The 22,756-nt window shown below is 45.9% G+C and overlaps 1 protein-coding gene across 1 annotated transcript in view; it reads left to right on the plus strand.

Annotated features, from left to right (window-relative positions):
* EXOC4 (exocyst complex component 4) overlaps positions 1 to 16,934 on the plus strand; it is a 755,478-nt gene extending 738,544 nt beyond the window's left edge. The window contains exon 18 of the mRNA XM_070423919.1: positions 16,685 to 16,934. Coding sequence (XP_070280020.1) covers positions 16,685 to 16,922 — 238 coding nt within the window. The 3' untranslated portion in view covers positions 16,923 to 16,934. The remainder of the gene's footprint in view (positions 1 to 16,684) is intronic.
* Positions 16,935 to 22,756: the final 5,822 nt, after the last annotated feature.

Here is a 22,756-nt window from a genome sequence, read left to right on the forward strand (position 1 = left end):
GCCATGAATCAGGATCTGGAAGTCAAGTGTAAAAGGAGAGAAAATGCGAGACATTTCATCTTTCTCTTTACCTTAAGTTAGCACAGCAGTCGTCACCTGGCAGCCATCATCTGCATCCCAGCTTGTCATTTCCCCCATCCATATGATACCCAGGCCAAAATATATTAATATATTCTTGCCAAATATGCACACAGCACTTTACAGTTTACATAGGACTGTCACAAATATGATCTCAGTGGGTCTCTTGATTATGAGTAAACATTTTTGTCTCCCCAAGCTTGATTCTGGGTGTGAACTGTTTTCTCATGGTCCAACTTGGAGTTTTCCCAGAATGACTGGAGGTAGGGGGGAGGGGGATAGGGAAGTGTAATATGTAGACAGAATCCAGTGTGGCTGCTGTTAATCAGCCAGGGTATCTTAGTTATTTAGCCTTTGTGAGCCTCCATTGTGAGGATGAGATCAGGTACACCTGTAAAGCACCTGGCATATAGTAAGTGTTAAATAAACACTAATTTCCTTAATGAAAACATTAATTTGTGACTCTGTGGCTCAATTATATTTCTATTACTTTGTACTCACACACATAGAATTGTTCCCAACTCTAACCGACTTTCGTAGTAGGGATTATTTATTATTACTGACAACTTTTTCTTGAGATTAGTATATAGGGTTAGAGGGAGTTCAGAGGCATTTCCTGCAAAGATGCTGGGGTCACAGACCTACAGCAGTGTGGAGCCCTGCGAAATGCCCTAGTACGTTTCAGGGGCAGTTGGTGCGAATGCGAGCTGGTGGGAATGTTGCGTGTCTGTCAGCTTACAGACCTTCTCTGAAGATGCCACAGGAGCACATGTCCTGCTGGATCAGTCTTGAAACAGCATTGGCTGCGGACAGTCAGGGAGTAACATTTGTGTAACAGCCTTACTGAGGTGTCATTTACATGCTATAAACATTAACCCTTTAAAGAATGTGATTCATTGTTTTTTTCCTGTAGTCAGAAAGTTGTGCAGCCATCATCACTAGCTGACTTTAGAACATTTTCATCACCCGCCAGAAAGAAACCCTACCTCCATTAGCAGTCACTCCCCATTTCCCCTTCCCCCCCGCCCCCCTCCACCCGTGCACATTCTGTGTCTGTGCATTCTGGATATATCATGTAAATGGAATCATACAACATGTGGTCTTCGTGTCTAGCTTCTTTTAGCTGGTGTAATGTTTTTGAGTTACATATAATGTTAGGGTATGAGACTGAGTTTTATATATAATATATATATATATATATATATCTCCAGGTGCCCACCCCATCACCTGGCCTACTGCCTGCTTTTTCATTTTATCTTTTCTTTTGTGTTTTTCTGGAGGCAGGATTAGGAGGAGAAAGTAATATGTTTTTACTGAAGCATAGCATACATACAGGAAACGGTATAAATCTCAACTATGCATCTTGATTGCCGTCACCCAGATAAACATATGTAAAATATGACACCCCCCCCCCCCAGAAGCCTCGTTGGGCCCCCTTCCTAGTTTTCCCCCCATCACACAATTTCCGGGTTTCATTTCATTTCATTTGGCTGAGCTGGTTTCCCTGGCACCACGTGCGGCACGCGGTCTCCCAGCATTAATCCTGCTTCTGATTCCCACAGACCTTTCCCCAGCGCTGCGCCTCAGTCACTGCTGTTGTTCCCGTGGGAAGTCCAGCAGCACTGACACACTCTGGAGGCCCTCGCTGTGCCCCCTGTGTCCGCCCTGTCCGGGCCACGTGACCCCAGGCCTGTGCTCACCTGGGTCTCCAGCTTCCCTGCCAGTCAGCAGGGCTCCCTCAGCACCGGCTCTAAGGGAAGCAGTCAGTTGGCTGAAAAAGCATCCCCCTCCCAGGTCCACTCTGTGGCAGACCTGGAACTCCAAGGCCAGGTTTTGAGGGGAAACTCCATTCACACTCACCTGCTGGGCGGCCCATGGATTTTGCCCCCATCAGAAGCGTGTGCTTCTCATGAAATCTCATGTGTTCGCTTCCCTTCAAAAAAAAAAATTTAAAAAAATCTCTTCTTCAAGAACTAAGGTTTCCTTTTAAATTCACTTTTTGGTCTTTCAAAATCTTTCATTTCTGTGTGGTCCGGAGCTATAGGTTAGCATTAGCATTTAAATAGAGGCATTAAAGACCTTCTCTCATAAGTTGCCCTTTCAAATCCAATACTTTCTTCTTTCTAAAAAAAGGATGCAAATGCTATATATATTTTCCCATTAAAGGCCTTTTCTCTACATATAGACTTAGGAGAGCAGCATTGCTGTGTCTCTGTACTAGTCTTTTTATATGGAAAGGGCCGTTTAAAAAAAATTGCTATTCTGTCCCTCATCCCCCATTTTCTCTGACTCACAGAATGTATTTTCCTGTGGTTAATTTTACCCTGTTACATCTCATTTTCCTCCAGATACCCTCCCCGGACTTAAATCTGATGCTAAACTTAAGGATCTGCTGTTAAGTTCTCGCTATGTGGTATGGAATTCCCAGAAGCTCCCATAACTAGTGAAGAATCCAAGGAGCCAGGGTTTAATCCCATGTCAGTCACATGACACTGTGGCCTTCTTCTCAGACTCTCTATTTATCTGCCAAACTAAGGTCATCAAGCCATTGTGTGTGCTTGTCAAGAGATTAAACAAGATAGTGATGGTACTCCTCACTTATAATTTTATATACGAGTACAGTTATGTGCATCTTAGGTCCTCCCTCCCTCACGTTTCACCAGACCAGTGGAGGGATAGGGATGGCGGTGCCTCTGGGTAAAAGGTGTGCCTCCTGCTCTCCTCTGTTCCCACTGCCAGCCTTCCCTGTCCTCTCAGCCTTGTCTTAGTCCAGCTGTGCATGTTGCAATAGTCCCACGGCCCTGTTGATAGAAGGTACTAGAGGTGACAGCCTCGACATGTTTTTCTGCTGAGATGTTGGCACCCTTCTCTCTCTTTGAGGTCGACTTTGTCCAGCTTGGGATCATGGAGTGGTGAGGAAACCTAAAGAATGACATGCTCTGACAGGAGAAGCTGGGCGGTCCGACAGCCTGAAGGCGCTCCTGCTTCTCAGACTGTGTCCTCCACCGTGTGCGGGAGGGGTCTCTACATCACACATGGCCTCATGGCCGGCTTCTCTCTAAAACCCTCTGTCTTCAGATTCCTCCACATCAATTACAGAATTATTCCCAAGTGCCAGGGTGTCAGCTGTCCTCATCCCCGGGAAAGTTAGGGAAATAATGACCGTGTAGTAAGTTTGTGAGTTTCTCATAAAAGAAAGCATGGACCTTTTGTTCTGAGATTATTTCTTTTCTACTTGAGGAGTCTTAAAGTATCTTCTTTCATTAAAGCCTGGTAATAACAGATCATTGTTTTGTCTTACCACCCAAGCAAATGCAAGGCTGACAACTCAAAGCAGTCTCGCCCGCCCCCCCTCTTCCACCTCGCATGGAAGCCCACAGTCTCGGGCCTGACAGCAGGCCCACCGAGAGCTGGAGCGTTTACCTTACTAGCTCCAGTTCCTCCTCCCCTCTCACTTGCACTCCAGTGAGAAGTAAACCATTTGCAATTCCCCCCAAAACTACATTCTTCCTACTTCCCCACACACTTCACACATCCCATTTTCTTTACTTGAGTACTTGCTTTCTCTCATGTTCGCCTCATCATGAATGTCTCCTCCACAAAGTCTTCCGGGATTGCTCTAAGTGCATAGCCCCTCCTGTTGGTGGTCTCAGAGTCTCATTTGTACCTTTATTAGGCTGCTGTCACATTGCTGCAATTGCATGACTCCTGCCACACCAGACTCTACCTCCAGAGAGCAAGGACTAGGTTTTACTAGCGTCTGTATCCACAGTACCTACGATATACTCCCTGTTGCATAATTGATGCTTAAATATTTGTTGAGCAAATAAACACATAGAAAAAGAATTTTTAAAGGCACTATTTAAGCACAGAGGATGCTGCAGAGAGTCATAAGACAGTCTTTTTCGTCAAGAAGGCTGCGATCTGAGAGAAGTTAATAAATATACGTTATGGTACATCCATACAGTTGAATTCTCTGCAGCCATTAAGAATAAGTCAAGTCGATGTGGACTGAAATGGAACCATCTCTAAGATCTAGTGTTCAGTGGAAAACGCAAAGTGCAGTGGAGCGTGTAAACACCATTTCTCTTTACATGCTGTGTATGGGGGGGGACGTGCTGTGCTTGTGTAGGTATACAATGTATTTGGAAGGACATCTAGACACTGGGGACAGCAGGCAGGAGTGGGAGAGAGACTTTGCACTGTTTACCTTATGTTTTATTTCTGTTTTGTTTTGCTTGCTTATTTATCAAATATATTTAACAAATATATAAAAATATATTAGGTGCCAGGCATTGTTCTAAGCACTTTACAGATATTAACTCATTTACTCCTCCTAGCAACCCTATGAGTAGGTACTATCAATATCCTCATTTTATGGTTAAGGAAACTGAAGCCCAAAAAAGTCAAGTAACTTTTCCAAGTTTATGTAAATAGTAACATACCTGATACCTTTCTTTATTGTATCACCATGTCAAAAATAATTTTTTTTAAAAACCAGACACTTCTCTGAATGATACATGTTAAGGGTGACCCATGCAATAAGTAACGGTAGATAGAACGGCTCAGATAGCTCATAGAGGACAGAGGGTTTCAGGAATCTTGAAGGTTGGTGGGTTTTAGATACACAGACACAGAGCGTTCGAGGAACCGTGAGTAGCTCAGTTTGGCTTAAATAGGAGGTTGATGCAGGGGAAAAGTGGGAGGAAAGGTGGACTGGGGGCCAGATCTTTAAAAGGCCCTGGGTATCAGAGTCTGGGCTTAACCCCATTAGCACTAGTAAACACACAGGTTGTGATTGTGGCTCTTGTTAAACTGGAACTTGGCCTGGGAGGAGTTAATGCTTGTGTGAGACTGAATTAGGCGACTGTTGTAATAGCCCAATGAGCAGTGATTAAGATCTGTGATGCTGCAAGTGGAAAGAAGAAATGAACAAAAGATGCTATAATGATAGACCTGGGGATCATCATCAAAAGAGGTGGAAGAGCAGAAATTCAAAAGTGAGCTTATTTACATAATAGACACTCACGCAGCACTTACTCATTCCAGCCATGGTTCTTCATCATTTGATCCTTTTAACACCCCCAATGTTACTATTTTGAGGTTTTGCAAACTACACTTCTGTTAAGCAAAATTTGGAAGTCAGGGGGGATGCCTGATAAAGCATCTGGTAAAAATGTCTGCAAATCGGAGAAAATGAAGCTTTGATCTATTAAGAGACCAGATCATATATATATATTATTGATTTCAGAGAGGAAGGGAGAGGGAGAAAGAGATAGGAACATCAATGATGAGAGAGAATCATTGATCGGCTGCCTCCTGCGTGCCCCCCGCTGGGGATTGAGCCCACAACCCAGGCATGTGCCCTTGACTGGAATCAACCCAGGACCCTTCAGTCTGCAGGCTGATGCTCTATCCACTGAGGCAAATTGGATAAGAGACCAGATCAGAGAGAAAGAGAAGACATCTCATGTACAGAGAAGACTTTTGGAAGCAAAGTAAAGACAGGGGGCCAGCGCCTGGCTGGCAGGAATGCCCTCAGTGGGCAGACAGGGGAGGGGCCAGTGAAAAACCAAAGTTGCTGTGGGAGCTGGGAGGGGCCTAAATAACGGGGCTCCATGCGAGTTGACTTTAGGATGGAGAACTGTCCAGGGGGGGAGTGCTAAGCAAAGGCCATTGTGTTTGTGCACTAGGGTGTCATTGGTGACCTTTATAAATATAATTTCAGACAAAATGGCGGCTTTCGGGCATAAAAATGCTTTTTTTCTAGAAATCAACAATGAAAGAAGAAAAGAAACAATGAGAGGGGGGAGTGCAAGGTATGGGGTCAGTTGTTTGGCTTTGTTTTGTTTTCAGGGGTAGATACCAGACACAGGAATTGAAACAAACAAGAAAAACCCAGCAGGGTCCTAAAAGCATTGGGAGGCACTGGGGTCAAAGGCATAGGGTTAATCTTAGGAAAAGAAAGAAAATGAACCTTTCTTCCAAGTGGAGAGGGAAGGATTGATAAAAACCATTGCAGTGTAGGGGATATGATACCCCATGCAGTTGTGAAGGAAGAAATAGCACAGAGGTGGCGGGTAACAAGTATAAGACCAGTGAGCTGTTCTCCTTTCCATTGTTACATAGCAAGTGTCCTGCCGATCGTTAGCTTTCATCCTCAGACCTAACCTGTAAGTGATATTATTCATCTCATGGGGTAAATAAGGAAGTTGAAGTCCAGACAGGCCAAGAAACAGCCAAGGTCTCGTGTCTGTTTCCACCAGAGAAGGAAAGATAAGCGGAGGATTGCAGATCCTCAGTCAGAAGTGCATCTCTCCCTCCGTGCTCCCCTTTTCCATTTGCATCCAGCTATCCCAGAGTCGAGGCGCCCCACACCTCCTGCTCAGAACAGCACCAGAGTACCGTGGCCCTTACACGAAGCCGCTGTTAGCCATAGTTCCTCCCTTCCAGCGTCAAAGAATCAGATTACTGTTTGCATTGTGCCACTCAGCGAGATTTACTGACTGTTGGCTCTTTCATTCATTCATTCCTTTTGATTTATTCAACACCACTCAGGGCCCTGTTCTCAGGCCAGTGGGTAACAAGGAGTGACAGAGTCCAGCCCTTCTCTACGAAGGGGTGGGGCAGACACTTATTTGTGTAATAAACACTCTATTGCAGCCACTGTTCATCATCCAATCCTTATAACACCCCCCCATTACTATTTCCTTTCTCAAATGAAAATAAGGCACAGAGAGATGAATACATAGCCCACGGTCACACCAATAGTCAGAGTCCAGCCCCCGGTTCCCGAATCCAGGCTCTTAGCTAACCACTGCATTACCCCGCATCTCTAGCTTTATACATTAGTATACTTATCAAATATGTACTTTATACTTAAAAAATATATCTTAAGATATTTTTGGAAAGATACATTTTTAGATGGAGGTGAGAGCTAAAAACAAAAGTAAAACTCAGAAAAGGGACAGAGCTTGATGACAAAGGGCAGGTATCATCTATAATAATAAAAGGGTAATATGCTAATTACATCTTCTGGATGTCATTCCTGATGTCCTACCTGACCAAGCCGGGGCCCAAGGGAAGCCAGCCCGGGTCCTGGGTGCCTGCGCGCAGCCAGAGGAGGGAAGCAGGTGCCGGCAGCCAGGGGAAGGAAGGCCTACTCTTGCATGAATTTCCGTGCATAGGGCCTCTAGTTTTAGATAAGGTGGTCAGGGAAAACCTCTCCCTCCCAATGCCCTCACTTACAGATAAGCTGACATTTGAGCAAAAACTGGACTGAATCTCTTTTATGCTTCTATTTTCCTCCAACCTTCTGTCCTTTTAATCCCATTTGGCACTCTTTTCTGATTTCCTTTCAAATGGCTTATGGGAGAAAGCCATCCACAACTATGAAGTACAAGAACAGAGTTGGTCATCACCTCCTTGTCCTGTAACCAGCAGTGTTTTTCACAGGAAGTAAGAAAATGCTCTGGGGAAATCCCTCTACCTCACACACATACACCCTCATGGACCATGTTTACCAGTGCTGTTCTAAGGTTCTCCCAGCCATGGGATATAGGAGGTTGGAATTTCTTCCACACAAATGCACTTGGGCTGCTCTGGGGTCCTTACAGTATTTGTCTTTCTTTTTCACTATTCACAGCCTTTCCCCATTAGGTAACATATGCAGCTTCCAGCACTCTGCATGTTTTTGCACGTTAATTAAGGTGTTCAGTGAGGTCAGTTATAAGCCAGTGTCCTCAGCATTCACCAGCTGCTTTCTCTTCTGAATGAGTTGGTTTGCCTTTATCACTACCCTTTGTTTGTTTTTCAGCCCATGTCATATCAGGGGTAGCCATTCAGACTAAATCCATTTTGCTAGTAATATTTTTAGAGGCACTGTACAAAATGACTCACTGACATCCAAACATATGTCATCCACAGTGGTTTTTTCATCTCCCAGGATCACAAGCTACCCATTGGCAGAGTGTTTGGGTCTTTAATTAAACCCTGCTGAATGCTCTACATATTTCCATTAGCTCCTTCTGATTTAGTCTATCATTTTTTTTACTGACATCCTGAGTCACGTGTCCCTGGATCTCAGGTGGCTCATTTTGCAGCTTTGTTTTATTTAGATTTTTCTCTCTTTCATAAATAACCATAAAGGTTTAGTAAACATGTCGAGTTTTGCCATTGGAACCTGCCAATTTGCATATGCTCACACTTTTCTAATCTGCTGATTTTTTGGTTTCTCTGCCAAAATCATTTCCTTTCTGTCCCTTCAGTCCTAAAAGATATGGTCTCTTGCCTCAGCAAAGTAGAGAAATCTCTTAGAACAAACAAGAGACATGGATTAGGGTTTCTAACTAGGACCAAAAGGTCAGGAGACAGGTTTGACTAACTCAGCCAACTAATGACTGAATAGCAAGCAGTCTTTGCATCTAGCACCCCTGGCAGTGATAATGGCTTGCAGTGAACTATTCATCAACCCCATCCAGTCCTTGGCTTGACACATTTGTGAGCTGCTGGCCAGAGGCAGAGTCAGTGGCACAAGAATAGAACGAACTGGCACCTACCAGAATCAGCCCTCACCCTGACCTCATTGGCATGATACTCTAATGGTCAGGTTTTCCCATCAAAGCCATGCAGTCCATACCTGTCTCCCCAGTCACAGGTGGAGAAGGATCTCCATATTGTAAACACAGAAACCCAACACTGTCACCCCTTCACCTCTCCATCCCGTCACTCACTCTGCGAGTCACCTAGAGCAGCGAGCTTGGGTCTGCACCTTCTCCAGGGCCCTCCGACTCTTTGGGGGTAGTATAGGTGGGCAGGCTGGCTAGTAACCCCCAGATTTACCTTACTTTCCATGAGAGCATTGGCCTAGTGCCTCAGATACCTTTGATCTGGGCCTGGATTGGATTTTTTTTTAAGTGTAGATAAAAGAAGCTTCTTGCAACCAATACTATACCTTTCTGCACTATATTAGCATTTAAAATGCTATTAGAGCTCCCTAAACACTAGTGATAATATTAGGTTGTCCTTTGAAAAAATTCTTTGCATTATTTATTGATAAGTCCACTTCAATTTTTAATTGATTTTAGAGAGAGAGGAAGGGAGAGGGAGAGAGATGGGGAAACATCAACGTGAGAGAGAAACATTGATCAGTCGCCTTCTGTTTGCTCCCTGACTGGGGATCAAACCCAAAACCCAAGTATGTGCCCTGACCGGGAATCAAACTGGCAACCCTTCGGTGCATACTGAGCCACACCAGCCAGACAATAATTCCATTTCATTACTTCACACTGAAAAACCATAGGGCATCTGAATTATTTTTATTCAGCATATCTCAGCAGTTGTTTCCCAGATCACTAATCTGAGAATATATAGTTTAGCAGATAATATCCAATAAGGGCCATGTGCTAATTGGTAAAAATCATGTAGCTTTGAGGCCACCAAACTGCATAATCCAAGGTCCTTTTATCAACCTGTGCTATTAGATAATTTGTGTTTTATTTTAATGGAAAAGACTCTAAAGTGATATTTAGCACAGAACAGCTCTCCTTAACCAACCTGAACTCACCCTTTGATAATCAAAAGAACATTTACAGGAGTATGAGACAAATGCAATTATGAAAGTAAAATGAAGGACCTAAATAAAAAAAATCACAGAACAAGAGGGTAATTCTATTCACTCTTTCATATTTCATTATTTGATAACATCAGAAGATGAATCCATCAGAATTGCTTTGGCAAGTGCAAACAGAAATGTGCCTGATCAATATTTATTAAAACCTTCAAAATGGAGGAGAAGTTGAGCAGACTTCTTAATAGACAGAATAATTATTCATACAATTGGAGTTTGACCAAAGGCAGTACCCAGACCAGAGAGACACAGTTTTAATTGTGCTGAATTAAAATGCAGATCTTCTCCCAGCCCTGTTGTAGAAAACTTAATTTAAAAAATTATCTGATGCAGCAGAGAGTGACTATGAATCCTGGCATTGTTGAAGAGGAAATTTCAACCATAGTTCTTTATAAATGTAGGATGTGTTCCAGAGGTGGGGAGCAGAGTTTGAAGCTAAGGGAGCAAAAAGCAATGTTTCCCCTTTTCAGCAAGTGTTACTGAGCTTGGGAGAGGTCACCATCTCCAGGGGTGGGTCTCAGAGGAATTCCTTGGTGTCGAGTGATTGTGGGTGTATGTTTTAAGAGAAATAAGGCAAGGCTGTGGCTGCAGCTAGGAAAGATACCAGGGTGCATTCCCAGCAGGGCTGAGCCCAGCTGCTTTAACTGTTAGTGTCTTCCCAGGCGAGACACCCCCATCCTGCTGCAGCGTGGGGAGTGTCAGAACCAGGCCAGTAGGTGACTGCCACTTAAGCACAGTGCCACTGACCAAAGGCCCTGGTGTGTGTGTGTGTGTGTGTGTGTGTGTGTGTCCCTTTATATGAAGAAAATAGGGGTAAATGACATGGAGGAAGCCCGTGCCAGCCTTCCAGAGACACTCCCAGCTCTCTTCACCTCCGGGATGATCTCCGCCAGGGGAGGGAATTTCACACTGATGCTTCTAAAGGCCATACTTCACTTTCCTTCTGGAGTGGCCTGGTCAGAACAAAACCCTGCCCCACCTGTTGTCAGGAGTGTTAGAATCGAGCCCAGTATAGCATCTAAATCTAATTCTGCCCCCAACTCTCGAAAAATGCTTTCACTTTTCTCTTAGTTTTCTGATTCCTAAAATGAAAGTAACTTCAACTATTTCAGATTAGCACTTTCAGTCTTGTCTATAATAAACTAACTCTAAGCCAGGGGTCCTCAAACTACGGCCCGCAGGCCACATGCAAATACAAATATTGTACTTGTTCCCGTTTTGTGTTTTTACTTCAAAATAAGATATGTGCAGTGTGCATAGGAATTTGTTCATAGTTTGTTTTTTTTTAACTATAGTCCGGCCCTCCAACGGTCTGAGGGACAGTGAACTAGCCCCCTGTTTAAAAAGTTTGAGGACCCCTGCAAGCTCTTCGAAGGGGAAGGCAAATGAGAGCAATCACATTATCTTTTTCCATAAACGAATGTATTCCATCACACGGGACTGCCATCCAGGTTATCTGTGGTCTGGGAGGCGCCGTGAGCTAAGTTTCCACTGGTTCAGAATGTTTTCAAGTCCACCGCTACAGCATCTTGCAGTCACGGCTCGGGGAAATCAGCACCGATAATTCTGGTGGAAGCCCACGATTTTAAAGGACCAGGCAGAGGATGCTGTAAAGGTTTTAAAATCCAAAAATGCTGGTGCTTAAGCAGCACCTGCAGTAGCCTCTTTGTGTTTCTTGGGAAGCAGAGGTCCCAGGAACTGATAGCATCTGCCCAAGGTCATACAGCTGGTCGGGCAGTGAGAGTTAACTAGAATCTGAGTGTAGGTGGTCTCCGGAGTGTTTTTTTTTATTTCCCCAAGTCTTTCCGCTGTAACTACCTCTCAATTATTTATGGGATGATTATCTAGCTTATAGATTATTCAGTTCCTTTCTTTTCTCTCTTTCCATCTCCCTGCTTATTGTCATATGTACCACTGAGTGAGCAGGAAAACAGAAGTTGAATGTTTTAACTGATAATTCATTGGCACGTCTACAACTGGATTTTTATTTAAGTGCTCAGAATGCTGCAACTATTGGCTAAAAGGCACGTGAGGAGCAGCAGTTATTACTAAGCTATATTCCGGTAAATTGTTCTTTCTTTGAAACTTTAAAAAGCCAACTTCAGAGCCTAAGTCTCTCCTTGACATTAACACACTCTTTATCTCAGGAGGACTAAGTGAGAAAGTCTTTACAGTGAAATCACTTAATTCTCTCCCTTCCGGGAGGAAGTAATGAGTCAGAAGGGCAGCCAGCTTTTAGAAAGAAAGGTCACCTCGTCCATTACTAGCTTGGAGGGGCAAAAAGGGAGGAGTAAAGGGAGGTGACAAAATGAATGAAAAAGCCAGAAAGCTTTCCTGTGAGTTCTAAATGCTGGATTTACAAAGTGACTTCGTTATTTGGTTTAGAGCACTGAATTCCCAGATCAGGCCCACTGTTACGCAACTATAACTGCAGAGTGTGGAAGCGAATTTTGAATTGCCAAAATACTAGCTTGTATTGCCACCATACAATAGAAGGCAGAGAGTTGAGTCATTATGCGAATTTTATTAAATTCACATTTCCTAAATCATACTAAAAATGAATTAGCTACACAAGTATTCTTCGAAATTAGTACTTTTGCTTTTTACAGTTTCAGATATTTCTGTATTCTGACGGCTTTGGAGTGAGTCCAGGGTTCAAAGCCCTCCATTCAGGGGCCTCAGACAAATAGCTTGCTAAAGCTCTGTTTGCTCATCTATATATATAAAAGGCTAAGTGACCGACTGTCCATCCATCCAACCGTCTGACCAGCCGGCACATATGACATGCACTGGCAATCTATATATAGAAAAGGCTAAGTGACCGACCAGATGGCCATCCCACCAACCGGCCGGCTGGTACATATGACGCACACTGGAAATTTAAAAATAAACATTGACTCGCGCATGTGCGATACATATAAAGCTCTCACTGGTGCCAATCGCACGTGTGTGTTTTGATCTGTCATTGTTGATCGTGAATTTGGTTGACACTTCTATTATAGAGAAAGGGCGAATAGTGATGTTAAAATATTTCTTCTAATTAATTTCCTTTCAATGTGCATGAATCGTGCACCACGCCTATAGTCTGTAAATAATGGATGATTGGCCCTAGCTGGTTTGGCTCAATGGACGGAACATCGGCCTGTGAACTGAAGGGTCCCAGGTTTGATTCCAGTCAAGGGCACATGCCCAGATTGCGGGCTTGATCCCCAGTAGGGGGGCTTGCAGGAGGCAGCCGATCAATGATTCTCTCTCATCATTGATGTTTCTATCTCTCCCTTCTCCCTTCCTCTCTCTGAAATCAATAAAAATATTTAAAAATAATAATAGTAGATGACTGCAGTACCTACACCCAAGGGTGGATTGTGATAATGGAGCTAAAAGGTAGATATTATTATTAATATTACCATGTGCACAAGAGGGGACTTCCTCTCACAAGATGTCCCACCCATCAGGAAGACAATGGACTCCGGTTTCCAGAAGGGGACACTTGGTCCAGGTCTGGCCATTGGCCCTGTGATGTTATGGGCTATGGAGAGACTCTCTCCACAAGTCATGAGCCAAAGGGTCTAAACCAAGCATGTCAAACTCACGGCAGCATGCAATCCCATCCCAGCAGCTAAGTCAAGTGCTGTCTACCATAAAACGTGCCTGGGAAGCCAGGGCTGCTGTTTTAACACTTGGTGATAAAAGATCAAGCTTTCATTTTCCCGAGGCCTCAATAAGTGCTGATAAATTATTTATCCCAGTTGGTTTGCGTGATTTCATTTCAGCATGGCAGTGTTTATCATAGAAGCTCATTCTAATTGTGTAGTTTGGGGCACTTTCCTATTTTCTCCTCAGGGCACCTTGTGGCACCCTTTCTCCACCTCCCCACTGCTGGGCTGATTTAGTACTATTTGCGACTGGGTACTATTCTGAAAGATGGATGAATTTCATTCTGTCTTTAAATATTTATGTTTCTTTATGATCTAATATATCATCATGGTTATGGGGAGTTTTTTCCCCTAACTACAGAAAATACACCATCAGTTACCTGTCAATTTTGTTTAATAACTCAGCTTCGCGATTCTGGGGCGCTGTTTATCCGAGGCTCCTGAGGACTCTTTTATTCTCTCAGTCCCCGCCAGAGTGTCATTCTGGGATTTATAAAGATCTTCATTGCACAGAGGATATTGCAACATTAAGGGCTTGGGTGGCATGTCCTTTATCACTCATCACACTGGGGGACCCACGACTAGAAATCCGGGCCTCTTCCTTTTGTTGTTTGCTCCCAGCGTGGAAGAGCGGTCTCTGTAGAAAACTAGCCATTCACCTTTGAAACAATTCATCCGATTTCTTTCAAGAGAAATACAATTTCATCTGATCTGATGGGTTCAATGATACTTCTTAAGATAAATGATGAAAATATCAGCATCATAATACAAAGAAACCCGATCCTTTTGGTTTCATCTCACTGAAAAGCATTACAACCCACTTACTGCTTCTGTCTCCTTCCCTAATGCTATTGGTCCTTGGCTCAAGGAGATGGGCAGGGTTCTGCATCTGTTCCCACACCAAGCAGACCCTGCGCAGCCTCCTGGCTGCCTCAGGACCTTTGGGAATACGAGGACCTGGGGAGGGGCCTCAGAGCCGGTACTTTTCCCACGCTCCCCAGGTGCTCTGCAGTGTGGGAACCTCCAGTGTAGAACTGCAGCTACCTAGTCCCTTGGAGCTTTGAAAGAAACCCGGGCCCCAATACTCTCTCATTCCATCTGTAGATCTAGATTTGAACGTGTGTTCTTCCTGAGACATTTTTAAATGTTTGCTTAGTTCTACAAATGGGCAGTCCCTGGCTCACCTGTGCATGTGAGGGAAACAATTAGATAAGGCGGGCCTCATTTGTCCAAACGGGGAGGAAGCCAGAAGATGTATGAAGCCACCGGGTAAATAGGATACCTCTTCCTACAGCATTGGGTCTTTTTAAATTAGTTTTTTTTTTAATTACAACAGATTTGTTATGGAGGGGGAGTAGGTCATGTGGATTTTATGCTTAACATGAAACTTCAAACAGTTTCTGACTTGAGCCGGTACTGGGCCCCAGACCTCTGGCAGTGAGAAAGCACACGTCCCTTCTCTCAGCAGTGCCTCTGTCTGCATTCAAGGTTATCCTTGAGCATTGATTCCTGAATGGGTCCGGGAGGTTAAACTGAACACCCATTTGAAACCACTACAGAGAACTGGCCCCAAGAGGACCCTGCACAAGGATGTTGAACGAGTTGCTGCCAGGAGTCACTCAGGCACTTGCCGTCTAAGATGAGCACTTTCCATTCCAGGCACTCTTTAGGGCATAGTCACAAAGGAGAATTCCTTACCCTATTTGTTTTTAAACAGAGTATTTTATTTAGAACAGGAGGTTGGCAGAGCAGGAAAAGGAAATAGCCGTGTGAAGACACCAGGGCTCTCACTGACCTGTCTCATTGTACCGACAATTCGTAAAACATTCTTGAGCTTATGGAACCCCAGAGGGCTTCCTTGCCCCAGGAGGGCTTAGTTCTCCCTAGGACACCCATTTTTTCAAGCTTCTGCTGATGAAGAAGAAACAAATCCAAGGCCCCAAGCCCAGGAGTGAAGATTTCTGAGCAGGGCATCCTGATAGACCCACAAGATCCCTTCAACCCTGAGGTTCCTTGAACCCGCTACCTTGGTCTGTCCCCTCAGTCCTGGCCAAGTCCCCTCCCCGACCATCTCATTAATCGCCCAGAAGATGGACTGGGAGTGGCGCCTCTGCTCTCCACAGTGGGGCCTTGGGAATGGGGAGGGGCCCTTTATCGACTCTACTAGCCTGATGTCAGACTCTCTTCTCTACCTTTTGACTTCCTGTCTTCCTGCGACTCCCCGTCATTCAGCCACACTTCGCAGGCTACCCAGGCCCCCGGCCCTGCCTTTGCTCATGCTCTTCTCTTTCTCCTTAATCTAGAATTTGCTCCCTGTAAACCCTGCCTGGCAGTCCTACCCCATGCAGACTTCCTGGATTCTTCACCCGCCCCTCAGCAAGATGTGATTTCCCCTTCCTCAGGCACTAACCCCTCCTCGTGGCACTTGGCATGCTCTTCTTGGCTGTGTCCTTGAAGAAAGAGTATCGGACTGAGAGTCAGAAACCCAGGTTCCTATCCCGGCACAGTCACTCGCTGTCTCTGACATGGGCAAGCCCCCCAACTCCTCTGTGCTTTCAGTTTCCTTATCTGAGAAAGGGGATAATCACAGCTCACTGGGTGCAGCGAGGGGAAATGACAGTACGTGGAAATGAACTTGTCAGCAAAAATGCAGTGATTTATTTCTCTGTTTTTCATTGCCTTTCCTACTTGTCTCTGAGCCATTTGAGGAAAGAGACCATGGCTTGCTCATCATTGTATACGATTACCATTGTTGCATTGCTGTTAATACATTATTGTTATTATATTTCTAACGGTTAATGTTTATGGAGCATGTATAATTGTGTTGGGCACCATTCTAGGTGCTTTATATAGATTGATTCATTTTTCCAATAATCCTAAGAGGTAGGCACTATTATTATCCCACGTTTAGAGGAGAAAACCAAGCATTGCACAGAGCCTGCAATGAGTGAAGAATTGAATGAGACAAACACTGTTGGCATTGCCCACCCGATGATGGTTTTTCTCCCTCTTGGTTTTGTGCCCTGCTTTTCTTTCTTTGGAGGTAAAGGCACAATAGGAGGAAGTCTTGATTGAACTCTGAAAGACATGAGATCTCCTAGGGCTTCCTATTGTCATGAAGAGGCTCAGTGAGTTCCAAGCGGACAGAAATCGGGTCTGTCTCATTATCTATCATATTCCTGTGGCCCAGAACAACACCCAGTGACTAACCAATGTTTAGTGAATAAATAAACCAAGTCATTTATAAACAGCAGATCCATGACCACTAAAGCCACACAGATCGCTCAGGAGATGGTGAGCCGTGTTCTTCTTCCTCCCTCAGGCAGTATTACGAGATGCTGTACAACACGGCTGACGAGCTCCTGAACCTGGTGGTGGACCAGGGCGTGAAGTACACGGAGCTGGAGTACATCCATGCCCTGACCTTGCTGCACCGCAGCCAGACGGGCGTGGGAGACCAAACCACCCAGAACACGAGGCTCCAGCGGCTCAAGGAGATCATCTGTGAGCAGGCCGCCATCAAGCAGGCCACCAAGGATAAGAAGATAACCACGGTGTAGCGGGGTCAGGAGGGGGGGGTACTGTGTGGGGTCAGGGGTGGGGGATGGTCACTTCTGGTTATTTAGTCAAACTTATACTTACTTTTTTCTTTGGCATGTTATTTGGTATATTCTGAGCTGACGTCGTGGAGAGATGTTTTAGTGGAGAGAAGGTGTAAGCATTTTTTTCCTCTTCAGTTTTGGCTTTTCATATACACTCCAAAGGGAGTTTGCAGTACAGAATGTTTTGATTTAACATCTACTTTGATGAGGTCGATTCCAAAGGGACTTGGGTGGGACCGAGAGCAAGGTTGTGTCAATGGGACTCTGAGAAAATAAATGCACGAGTTACTGATGCCCAGCAGTCTTTGGAGGCAGGCTGCTACCTAAGCCTCAGTCTCTTCCTAAATCTGCTTCAGAGGTTCTCTTGCAGGAACAGTAGGGATCTTACCCTGTTGACCTTGTCAGTTTTCAGTTCAGTGAAATAAGTGCATGTACATTGCTTTCTGTCTCAGTTGCCAAGATCAAATGAGTGGCTTCTCCGCTGGATGGAGCGCTCAGCAAACTTGCCTGAGCAGCACAGAGCACCTCAGGGCTGGGGGAGAGCCCTCTGTGTGTTTTGTTGCTGTTGTTTGTTTTGTTTTGTTTTTATTTCAGAGGGGAAGGGAGAGAGAGAGAAAGAGAGAGAGAGAGAGAGAGAGAGAGAGAGAGAGAGAGAGAGAAACATCAATGATGAAAGAGAATCATTGATTGGCTGCCTCCTGCACGCCCCCTACTGGGGATCGAGCCTGCAACCTGGGCATGTGCCCTGACCCAGAATCGAACCGTGACCTCCTGGTTCATAGGTTGATGCTCAACCACTGAGCCACGCCGGCCAGGCATGCCCTCTGTGTTTTATATGCAGTGGCTCGTCCACAGCTTATGAGTTGGTCTTTTACCTTTTAATTTTTATTTCTGCCATATCAAAACCAAGAGCCATCAAATTAATGACAAAAATGGCAGAATGAAAGGTGATTCAGTCGTCTTCTTGATTTTCTCCCCACACTTTCTGAGAAAATAGCAGCTACAAAACTTTTCATCTCACTGGACACATTGGGTGTGAACGATGCTTAGGTGCTCATTTACCCTCCTATGAGCCCCTCGGTCTTTCTCACCTTAGGAAGTAGCCCCGTCTGCTCAGCTGAGTGCTAGGAGAGGGGCAGCTATGGCATCCCCCCTCCGTGTGCCAGCCAGCGAGTCCATGTCTGAAATGCTCCTGGGTGGTGTGAGTGCTCACTGCCCCTGCCACATGGCCTCACCACTGTCCCAGGGCTGCCAGGTGCTCTTGGCACCCTTGGGTGATCTGTCACAGAAGAAAGAGGGGTGCTGACTGTGACACGCCTTGAACACAGGTGGGAGGGAGAGCAGCAGAGACTTCAATGCACATGGCCCTTCCTCACGCCCTCATGGTCCAGAATTTGACACCTGTTTGTACAACTTTGGTCTTGGTGGGAACAAAAGAACATTAAAGTGTTTGAGAAGCTTAAACGTGGTGTGTTGTTTTTCTTGTATTCTTTATTCAGCAAACATTTCCTGAGCCATATATGTGCCAGTGCTGGTGAGCGTGAGCTGGCTCTAGACACGAGGACACTCATCGCTTTCATAGGACAGAGCAAGAGAACTGGCTGAGCTCCCACAGCACAACCCTTGAGAGGGCCAGTAACCCAGAAACCGGGGGGCCCTCCACCTGGGGCACTGCCCCCTGCTGAGTGACCTCAGTCCTAGGAGCCCCAGATCTTCTCCGGGAACTCCTGTCTGAATATTTCCTCAGCTTGTCAGTCACTGATTTATGTTTCAGATGGCCTGGGAATAAACCCTCAAGCGCAGCCAAGTTGAATTGGCAACTAATCCTGATGATTCTCCCTGTCAGGTCACCCCCATGGATGTCTGCGCTAATGCCTCCACTCAGTCAGTCAAAGGTGTAATTGCCCGTCCCAGCCCAGGTGGCACGGGGTGCATGCAGTGGCCAGCAAGAGACAGCTCCTGTCACAAGGAGCTTATACTTCCGCCCTGATGGAGTCGTACAACCTCCACTCTGATATGGAGAGTCGTACAACCTCCACTCTGATACTGGCCTCCCAGGGCCCCTTTCTCCTTCTCCATCTGCCACAGCTGTCCTTTCACTTCGGAAGGCATCTCATCTTGCAGGACCTAGGACTGAAGTCTTCAGCCCAACCCTCTGCTGCTCTCTCCGAGCTGGGCCCCATGGCAGCTCAGGACGGTGTATGTCACTGTTCACTGTCCCCTCCCTGGCTACACAGCGCCTGAAGTTCACCCGTGACTCTTTGTTGGTGGAAAAACTGGATTCCTGCCTCACAGGCTCTGAGTGGACCCAGGCCGTTGTCCTCAGGACTCTTGCCCTGAGGTATCGCTATGGCTGCCTCCCCGGGACCAGGGGACACACATTTCCCACTAAACCACAGAGGGTGACAGGACTCGGGTGAGCTAGACTCACTCCACTGGGGGCAGATCTGAGAAGACCAGCAAAACGGCCATCCTTCTGGCAGGATACGGAAGCAAGGAGCATCCTGAGCAACAAGCTTGTGCCTGAGAAGCAAAGTGTTTGCAGAATACACACCTGGGAACAACCGTCTTAATGTGGCAGGGACATCAGACAAACTGGTCACAGTTGGGAGGGAGGGTAATGAGGTCCAAGAACAAGGAAACACAGAGGGACGGGCTCAGCAAAGGCCCCGAGCCTGTCTCCATGAGGCATGGTTGTTATAAGAAGTACTTAATGAATGGCCAGATGTGGAAGGTAGTGGAGTGTTTTCTGAAGTGGAAGTTGGAGGGAGGCGCGCACAGCTGGCAGTGGGTGTCCTCGTGGGCTGAGGCCGGGGCCTGCCTGGGATTTTGCAGAGGTGCAGGGAGGCAGCCACAGGGCTGGGGTGCAGTGAGAGAGCTAATTACCAAGAACGGAATGAGATGCAGAAGCCACTGCAAGGGAGCTGGAAATGTCTTTAAAAAAGATGCCAACCCCGGAGAAGAGCTTCTGCTGGCGGAGCTAGGTGTGGGCGTGAGGAAACCTGTGTGATCTGAGAAATCTCTTTAACATACGTGGGCCAAGGACTGATGTCTGTGATCAGAAAGACTGCAGGACGCTCGCTCACCTGGAGGGGGCGGCCCCGGGACCGAGAGAGCAGTGGCCCGTAACAGCTTCACGTGTGTTCTTAAACAGTACAGTGTTTGTACGTTCCCACAACTGAAAAGAAAAATAAGGGGCTCAGAGCTGTCAAGTGAGCGTAGTGCCCACTACACTGTATCCCAGTAGAAGCGTGGCCTCCGATTCCCGCTGACTTTGCAAAGCAGTGATGGCGAACCTTTTGAATTTGGCATGTCAGCATTTTGAAAAACCCTAACTTAACTCTGGTGCCATGTCACATATAGAAATTTTTTGGTATTTGCAACCATAGTAAAACAAAGACTTACATTTTTGATATTTATTTTATATATTTAAATGCCATTTAACAAAGAAAAATCAACCAAAAAAATGAGTTCGCATGTCACCTCTGACACGCGTGTCATAGGTTCGCCATCACTGTTGCAAAGATACCCCAGGAGGAGGAAAGCTGGCATCGCCTCACCCCACACTTACTCACTCACGAGGCCAAGCTTTCCATCACAGGATTTACTTACTGTAAGACTCCAGGAATGCATTAGACTCGAGCATTAGTGCCTGGTTTTTGCTGTTGCTTTTATTGTATGATTGCCATTATGTTGTTTTAGAAATCATTTATTGAGCATCTCATATATGTCAGATGCTGGGCTAAGTGCTTTACCACATTATTCCATTTGATCCTTGTGGTATCCTTTGAGATCTTATGTTCCTTCCTTTACGTGGGAAACAGGCTCAAATGAAGGCCTTCGCCCCAGAGAGATGCCAGTGCCAGAGTTCATGCTCAGAAGCCCTCTGTTCCCTATTCTGAGCCAAACTCCCTCATCCCATGTGGGAAAGGGAGGGGACCTTACCTGCTATATTTGAGCTTCAAGTGGCATTGGCTGATAGTCTGACACCTCCATCTGCTTTTAGAACCTGATGGACCTTGGCTCCAAATGTCACCTCAGCTTTTACAGGTGGTTTGCTGTTGTATAGGTTAGTAAATGCCCTGTACCTCAGTTTTCTCATCTGAGAAATGGGATAATAGCTCCTAGTCAACAGTTGCTGAGTAGAGTAAAAGAGGAGTTCAGTGCCTGACACATCATAAATGTTCCCCACATAATAAATGATATTATTCTGGTTCCTCAAGCCTGCTTCCTTGTTAGCCGTCAGTGAGTGCGTCTCTGCCTGCCAATGTCCTGTGCACAGATCAGTCAACTCAGAAGGCTCCATCCCCCTGCAACAGACTGGCGACCTGCCTGGGCCTGCGTTTGCTGTTGCACTTCCCTCCTGTGCTGAGAATGTCACACGGAACTCCTACAAGTTCACAAACGGCTCTACAAAACCGAGGTAAGAAAGATGTCCCTTTCTTTTCTAAGTCTACTCTGAGCTCCTACTTAACCGTTCTCAGCAACTTCAGTAATTTGCTGTGGTTTCCTGGAAAGGCGGGCAGCCTGCCTTCCTCTGGCTGTGCCTGTGTCCGCCGCTGAAGCAGGTCAGAAAGATGGCAGTGAGCACGGTGTTGTCATCCGTGTGTGCTGATCACTGTGTCTGTCACCTCTGCGCTGGACACCACTGCCCTCAGATCCAAAGGTCCTTCCTATGTCTCCAGGCTTCAGGCTCCAGGTGCAATGCCCAGTGTCCACAGGTAACCCCTCAGTCTCCCCCACCCCGGTCCTGCCCGCTGGGAGGCACCATAGAATCTACAAGCTTTGGGGATCCAACACTCCAGGTTACACATTTCCCCCTCATTCCTCCAAAGCCGAAGTCTCATTCCTTCCTGCCACTGGAAGATCCAGGGTTCCTTCCCAAGGCCTGGACCTTTCAGAATAAGAGCCTGCTGGAGGGCGTTTCCCAAGTGACTCTCCTTCCCCTCCCGCCCCTTGGCCAGGCCCCTGGGGATAAAAGGAGCCAGGCTTTGGGAGCAGCCACAGATAACCTTCCACAGGGTGGCAGAGGGAGGCGAGAGTCTTTTCATTCCTATGTGGGGTTCAGCGGCGACATCAATTAATTTCTCTAACTCACCTGTCGTGGATTCACAAGAGCCAGATAGAACTTGAGAGCTTTAGTCTCATCCACCTCACTTCGCTGAGGGGTCAAGTGAGGAGGTCCAAGGGCAGGGAGTGGGGACACCTAGTTAGTGACCAAGGCAGGACCAGCACCCGAATCTCTTGACAGCCAGTCCGAGGAGGACGCTGCATTTGGGAGCTCAGATGTGCTTCGTATGGTTAGACTGCCACATGCAGATCTAGAAGGCAAGGCCCTGCCTTCAAAGACAGGACCATCTCATGGAAATAACAGGGCAACATGCATGAAGCAACTATGGAATATAGCAAGCCAACATAGTGCGGAAAGCTCATGGTGTGGTTCATGCTAAATACTTGAGGAATTCAGAAAAAGGAAGAATACTGTAGACTATGTTTAACCAGAAACAACTTAATGAAGAGGGCAGAACGAGAGTATGATCTTAAAGAAAGTGCAGAACTGGGGTAGTGATGGGAGGATGTGAGATGGAGGGGTGCATTTTTATAAACGCCACAGTTTTTCAAAAAGTAAACAAAGAGAAGAGGAAAAAAAGAAAAACTCTCAGAAGTGTAGAGGATCAGCTAAGTATCGTTATGAAAACTAGTCAAGAGAGAAAACCAGTCAGGGAGGAGGCCTTTTTGTTCTAAACCTTGCTGGTGGTCAGTCGATACATGGGATCTTTGCATCCCCGGGA

Source organism: Myotis yumanensis, unplaced genomic scaffold (assembly GCF_028538775.1).
Source record: "Myotis yumanensis isolate MYYU_CA2020_CCGP unplaced genomic scaffold, mMyoYum1.0.hap1 SCAF_9, whole genome shotgun sequence".
Classification (NCBI taxonomy): Eukaryota; Metazoa; Chordata; class Mammalia; order Chiroptera; family Vespertilionidae; genus Myotis; species Myotis yumanensis.